Source organism: Cariama cristata, unplaced genomic scaffold, assembly GCF_000690535.1.
Source record: "Cariama cristata isolate BGI_N322 unplaced genomic scaffold, ASM69053v1 scaffold13462, whole genome shotgun sequence".
Classification (NCBI taxonomy): domain Eukaryota; kingdom Metazoa; phylum Chordata; class Aves; order Cariamiformes; family Cariamidae; genus Cariama; species Cariama cristata.
In genome coordinates this window covers 24,340-31,112 of record NW_009605600.1, presented here as the reverse complement: position 1 = coordinate 31,112, position 6,773 = coordinate 24,340, and the positions used below count along the sequence as shown (strand labels likewise).

General features: G+C 43.8%; 1 protein-coding gene across 1 annotated transcript in view; it reads left to right on the top strand.

Moving 5' to 3' along the window:
* The first annotated feature begins 828 nt into the window (after positions 1 to 828).
* ME2 (malic enzyme 2, NAD(+)-dependent, mitochondrial) overlaps positions 829 to 6,773 on the top strand; it is a 24,908-nt gene continuing 18,963 nt past the window's right edge. The window contains exon 1 of the mRNA XM_009696035.1: positions 829 to 936. Coding sequence (XP_009694337.1) covers positions 829 to 936 — 108 coding nt within the window. The remainder of the gene's footprint in view (positions 937 to 6,773) is intronic.

Genomic DNA, 6,773 nt, shown 5'->3' with positions numbered 1-6,773 from the left:
CTGCATTATAGAAGCATGTAAGAAATGATAATTTCTGCTCCAAAGAGCTTGCAATTAATAGTTGAATAAAATGGATTTGAGAGTGGTTATCACTTGGCGAGATTAAGAACTAAGCTTTCGAGTGGTACTAACAAATTTTTTGTTTGGTTAGGGAAACGTATCCTTTATTGAAAAGGTGATATTCTCTCTGAAAATAACCTTTTTTTTTAGGTTTGGAATTTAAAAAAATCTAAGCATGGAATCCAGAGTACAGTGAATTTGTGACCATTTTAATTCTACATTTTGTTCTAATCCAGTTTTAATATGCTAATAGACATCGTTTCTTTCCTTTCTGTTGTTCAGGCCACAAGATTTCATTGTCGGAAAGCTATTGGAGAAACTCAGCTTAACTTTTCTTGCTGCACTAGCCCAAGTCATTCTGTCCTTCCTGATATTCGCACTGGTGCCAGTGGCATGGGTCACCACAGAAGGTTAATATTTGCTAATAGCAGTTCTGCTCTAGGTTTATGGTGCAGCTATAAGACGATATATGAATCGAATGCTGGCTGACTGCAGCCCACAGCATGAAGCTAGCGCACATTATATGTTCTGTTCACTCACTCCTGTGCTCTTATAGTTGTTGTAAAGCCTTTCTTCTTTTTCTTCCTCCTGGCTGTCGCAAGGCAATTTTGGATTATTATCACGGTGTTAGAGCAAAGAGTCTTATCTAGCTTGTACCTATTTCTTTTACAACAGATGGCCTACAAATTTGAACATTAGTTCCACTGCTTCTGTATCTGAATGATTTTCTTTTCCTTTTCCCAGGTTGCAGTATTAAAGAAAAAGAAAATGTTCTCCCGACTAAGAGTAGCTGCCACTCCCTGTGCGATGGCATGCCGCAGTGCACATACGAAAGAAAAAGGCAAGCCACTAATGTTAAACCCTCGAACAAACAAGGTTGGTAGCGTGCGTTTATCAAATATCTTATCTTCATCCGGTAATGGTCCAATGGACCTTGTTCCAGGGTTAAACCACCTCCAGGAGGTGGACTGGGCCACGGCCAAAAAAGGGTACAGAAGATGGAAGAGTCAGTGATCGTTTCAAGTTTACTGCCTGGACACGTACAGTACAAGGACTTCCAAGAACACCTTCTGCTTGTGTCAGCCTGCGCTTCCCCTGGTTTGCTGTGGATTACACAATCAATACTGCTGTTTCCTTGTGCCAAATGAAGAGTCGCTGATTCTTGCCGAACACTGGCTTCGGTTTTGGGCTGGTTGAATTGAAGTAAAGCTTTAGCAGATGAAGAATCTCATTTCATAGTTTGCAAAAGTTAATTCTGAATTCAGTCTTGCTAGTGGTAGAAAGCGTTAGCTTGTCTGTCCTAGTCCTGGCTTTTTCCTGCAAGACTGTGAATTGGGTCTGAGCCATATCAGTAAGAAACACCCCTGTGCAGAGAGTCGGACAGAGAGCATTTAAATATAAACCTCGAAAGGAGCTAGCCGGGAGGTAGAGACATTCTGTTAATTCCATACATCGGGAGGAACTTCTGAGAACGTAGCTTCCCCCCTGCCCTTCACAGAAAATTTTCCTATATTCACAATCCTGTCCCCAATCTCTTTTTTTCCCTGCAGTGGTAGTCACGTCTAGGAACCTTGAAACAATTAATGCGTAAACTAAAACTAGTAAGAAATGAGATGAGGGCTTTTGGTAGCTGATCCAAGATGTCTGAAGTGGCAAAGAAAGGTGACAAATCTAGCTGCCTCTGAGAGAGTATTTCTTGAGCTATGGAAGCTGGACTTTCATAGTTTTATCCTATGTTTTTAATGTCTGGCTCTTCTCCTCTTCCCCATTCTCTGATTTTATATTTTTCCCCTCCTATAATCCTTTACATTTCCCCTTCACTGTAAATTTCCTCCCCTTCCTTTTCTGCCCATGGCCCTGACTCCTCCTCTCCCCCTGTATTCTTGGCTCCTTCCCATATCCCCTTTGCCTAGATGCAAAGAAGCACGTGCTGCTATAAATTGGCCAGCTGGCAAGCCGGGCACATAACCCCGGGCCTTTCTCTCAGCAAAAGGGCGAGGCTGGCTCTGTCCTCTGCATGGGAAACCCTTTTTTTGCTCCCCCCCTTCTTTTCTTTGTCCCTCTTTTTTTGTCAGAATTAGAAATTGGTCAGTGGGCTCGGGTATCAAGCTAGGAACTGCAAGCTCTGTCTCCTCGTGTTCTGCCTGTAACTGCGGGGAGAATTGCTCCAGTACTCCTAAGGGTACTGAAAAGAAAGGAAGGAGACAAAATAAAGACCTGCAGTCATGTTTCTTACCGTTTCTTGTACAGCATAGTATGGGGCGAGATGCCTTGATATTGCATGCATGCAGGTTGCCTAGAGAGAGAGAGAACTGCAGAAGTTAGAGACTGGCTGACTGCAAAAGCAAACTTGGGATTGCCGTGTCAGGGAAGGAGAAAAAAACAGATTGGTGTGATTTGTCAAGATCAGAGTATCTCAGGACTTTTCTGAGCTATAAACAGTTCAACGTGCCAGTGGAAATTATTTCAAACCCTGTCAGCTTTTCCAAGTGCTGATTATGCAACAGTATTCAGCAACAAAAACAATAGATCATTTCTTATTGTTTTTCTAGTGGTAATATCTTTCTAATTTTTTTTTTTTCTTTTAAGCCTGGAATTCTCTGGTGGACTGAGCTCAATGCAGTATTTTTATGGGTCTTTTTTTGAGGAAGAGGAAGAGCAGAGAGCTGCTTATTATTAACAGTTGATTTTTTTTTTATTTTTGAGTATCTCCAAGAAACAATACTTGCGAGAGGAAAAAAACTTTCCATATTTGTTTTGCTCTGTTGTGTCAGTCTGTCATTAAGGCTGACACCTGTTTGAATGGATCTCTAAGCTAGTTAAGTGATACTGCTTGATGTTGGATGCAGTATCTGTATAGAAATGTATTTTGGAAATTCAGCAGAGAAATAAATGATTCACTAAATATGCAAAGTACTTTACCCTTTGTGCTTTTCTTGCCGCCAGTGCCTCATGTGCGTAGATACATATCATACACATACAGGCACAGAAAAAGGGCTTTATCTCTTGCTGGCAGCTTGTTGAGATTGTCATGTTTTGACTCGTGTGTTAGTTGCTCATGTTTAGTTTTTACAGTCCCTATCAACTCTACAGAACATTTGGTCTCCTTTAATGTACATGAGCCCTAAAATAAGAACTGCAAGGTGGCAGCATCACTAACAGAAAACCACCCCTTCCCCTTGTGCAGATTAATCTGCTCTTGTTCTTTGCCATTGGAGTAGGTTTTTCTTTTACCCTTTGTTTTTTTTCTTTTTTTTTTGCCATCCTTACCTCTCTTTTGCAGGTGCATACTACACCTGTATCAACTGGTTTGGGTTTTTATGTTTGAAGGCCATCTTTCAAGTGTTTATTCATAGACTCACAGAATGGTACGGGTTGGAAGGGACCTTAAACACCACCCAGTTCCAACCCCCCTGCCCTGGGCAGGGACACCTTCCAGCAGCAGGTTGCTCACGGCCCCTCCCACCCTGGCCTTGAACACTTCCAGGGATGGGGCAGCCACAGCTTCTCTGGGCCACCTCTGCCACTGCCTCACCACCCTCACCGGGAAGAATTTCTTCTTCCTATCTTATCTAAATCTTCCCTCTTCCAGTTTAAAGCCATTGCCCCTTGTCCCATCACTCCCTGCCCTTGTCAAAAGTCCCTCCTCAGCTTTCTTGTCGGCCCCTTTAGGTACTGGCAGGCTGCTCTAAGGTCTCCCTGGAGCCTTCTCTTCTCCAGGATGAACAACCCCAACTCTCTCAGCTTGTCCTCACAGCAGAGGTGCTCCAGCCCTCAGATCATCTTCGTGGCCTCCTCTGGACTCGCTCCAACAGGTCCATGTCCTTCTTGTGCTGAGGACCCCAGAGCTGAAGGCAGTACTGCAGGGGGGGTCTCACCAGAGTGGGGTAGAGGGGCAGAATCCCCTCCCTCGACCTGCTGGCCATGCTGCTTGGGATGCAGCCCAGGATACGGTTGACTTTCTGGGCTGCCAGCAGATGTTGCTGGGTCACGTTGAGCTTCTCATCAACCAGCAAGTCCTTCTCCTCAGGGCTGCTCTCAGTCCATTCTCTGCCCAGTCTGTATTTGTGCTTGGGATTGCCCCGACACGTGCAGGACCTTGCTCTTGGCCTTGTTGAACTTCATGAGTTTCGCATGTGCCCACCTCCCCAGCCTGCCCAGGTCCCTCTGGATGACATCCCTTCCCTCCAGCGCATCGACCTCGCCACCCAGCTGGGTGTCGTCCACAAACTTGCTGAGGGTGCGCTCAACCCCACCGTCTGTGTTGCCGACAAAGATGTTAAACAGCGCTGGTCCCAGTACCGACCCCTGAGGAACGCCGCTTGTCACCGGGGCGTTTATTGTCAGGGCGGCTCAGAAAAGGTCATGAGCTATATCGGTAATGCCCTTGTTGCAGCCAAACAAGTGCAGAACCTACTTGTAACTGTGTCGGCATCCATATATATTTACGATCTTCCATGATGTTTGATTTCTGCTCTGTGACAGGGATTCAAATTACAATTAATTGGCTTGAAGACCTTTTATTCTGCTGGAGATCCCTGCTGTGCCCAGGAAGCATTTTAAGGTTGTTTGGGTGCTTAGAACACTGTTAGGACAATCTCATTTGTTTAGTACTGGCAATTAAATTGTTATTTATATTGTGGTAATGCTTCAGATTGTCACTCAAGGGCTAGGATTTCATCTTCCAGCACAGAACAGATGATGCATGAGTAGATGATCCCTGACCTTGGCGATGTCCATTCTGCCGTGTAGAGCGGCATCAGTATATCTTTATCTTTGCTGGAAATATGTGACCTGTAACGTTATTCGTATGTTTGCTTTCTGTGTGCTTGCAGCAAATTTGTGACTCTGAGGAATTTGTGATACTTTCTGTATTTTAGTTGGTGATTTTTCTGCCTTGTGGCATCAGTTCTTCTTGTTACTGTCTAAGTGCATGACTGTATTTTGTACAGTTGATTCCATTACCCCTTTTTCTATTACTCTGTTCCTCAATATTGTTTGGTCATTTCATTCTTTAATATCATTCTCCTGTACTGACAATGCCTCTCAAATTTTTAGCTTCAGCAAATATCTTTAGGACATTGCATTAAACACATGCATGCAAACATATCTGTATGTGTGTATATGCCTGGGCACGCATGTATGGGAATACATGATAAATTTAAAAAAATAATTCACTGACAGTGTCACAAGTGGCATTTTAATCCCAGACCGATTCCTGAGGAACTGTCCCAGTCTCTGTCTTCCATATGGGTGGTCGTGTTCTCATATATTGTATTTAGCTAGACCATTAATCAGAGTTTCATCTGTATTCATTCGCAGCTTTTTCAGCCCAATTTATTTTCATCTATGCCTTACTGAATACTTCCAGAAACTCCAACAGATCACCTTTGTTTAAAGAATCAGTTTTCTTAACAAAGATGTATGTGACCTCACTGACTTCTGGCAAATATCCAAACAGCGTCTTTCCAACTCAGAATAAAACCCAACCAACCAAAAAGACTCCAACCCGGAGTTAAAGCTAGTTGGACAAAACAAATAGGATTGGAGAAGAGAATGTGAAGAAAGATTTTTATGAACTTGAAGTTCCCAAAGCAGATGCTCCTTCCCCTTCCACTGTTCTTTCTCACCCTGCTGGTTTGTGACACATTTGATTTCTTTTATTTTCATACTTTTTAGTCTGTGTCAGTTGGGTTGAGCAGCCAGGGTGTAGGATAATGCAACGCTCATCTGCCTTCCTGGGGAAACCGGGATAAACAGGATGTGGAGATGTCCTGCAAATGGTCATTGTCCCGTCGCCAAGAAATGCGGGGCTTGAAATACTACCAGCAGTTTCTGATCGGTCGCGATGAAAGATCCTAGAAAGCAGGAAAGTGATAGAAAGTGCTAGTTTCCTTGCACACTCACCCACATACCCAGCCCCAAAGTCCCACTGCGAGTTTTGTGTCCTGCCCTACTGGTTTGGAGATAGATGGAGGGTTGGATGAAGGCTGCATGGCCATGCATCTGCAGCTTTTATCAGCTTCCTTGAGACCTGCGTGCTTTTAAAGGGAATTCAGCGTGGAAAGATGGAACGGTTTAATCTGTAACCAGCTTTTGTCATCTGTCTGAAAAGGTGCTTTAAGTGCCAAAGGTGGCACGATTTAACTTAGATCAGCTATTCTGCTCTGGCTCATGAGCTGCTGGGATGGTGGGTGGAGAAAGGAAAGCAGCTGTCTTGGTTTTGAAATTTTGGAGTTTCTTTTTGTTATTGTAGGATTAATGCCATTAAAGGAGAACAAAAGCAATGGCATCTGTTCAGTTAGAAAAACAGCAGTTTAATGAAATGTCTCTGAGGTGTTCCGCGATGCTACATGGTGTAGATGAACCATTTCAGTCATCGTGCTCAGGATTTGCAATGTATAGCTTTACCGTAACCATTGGTGCTTGGAAAAAAACCCTAGAGAGGCTGAGTGACTTTCTTGCTGGTGTGTAAAGGCTTTCTGTTTCTGAATTTTTCCCATTTTCTGCAGGGGAATGCTTTTAGTTGAAGCCACATCATTAGTACATGAGAGCTACTGCGGCTTAGCCAAGTCTGATTCAGCAGCCAAAGTCATTTACATCTGGTTCCACGCATACAGAGGCGGTACAAGAACTGGTGGCATCTTCGCCTGCTGAGAGACTAAGGTCTTTAAAGCCCGAATAACCTGAGGAAAGTCTGGGTCATTTCACAG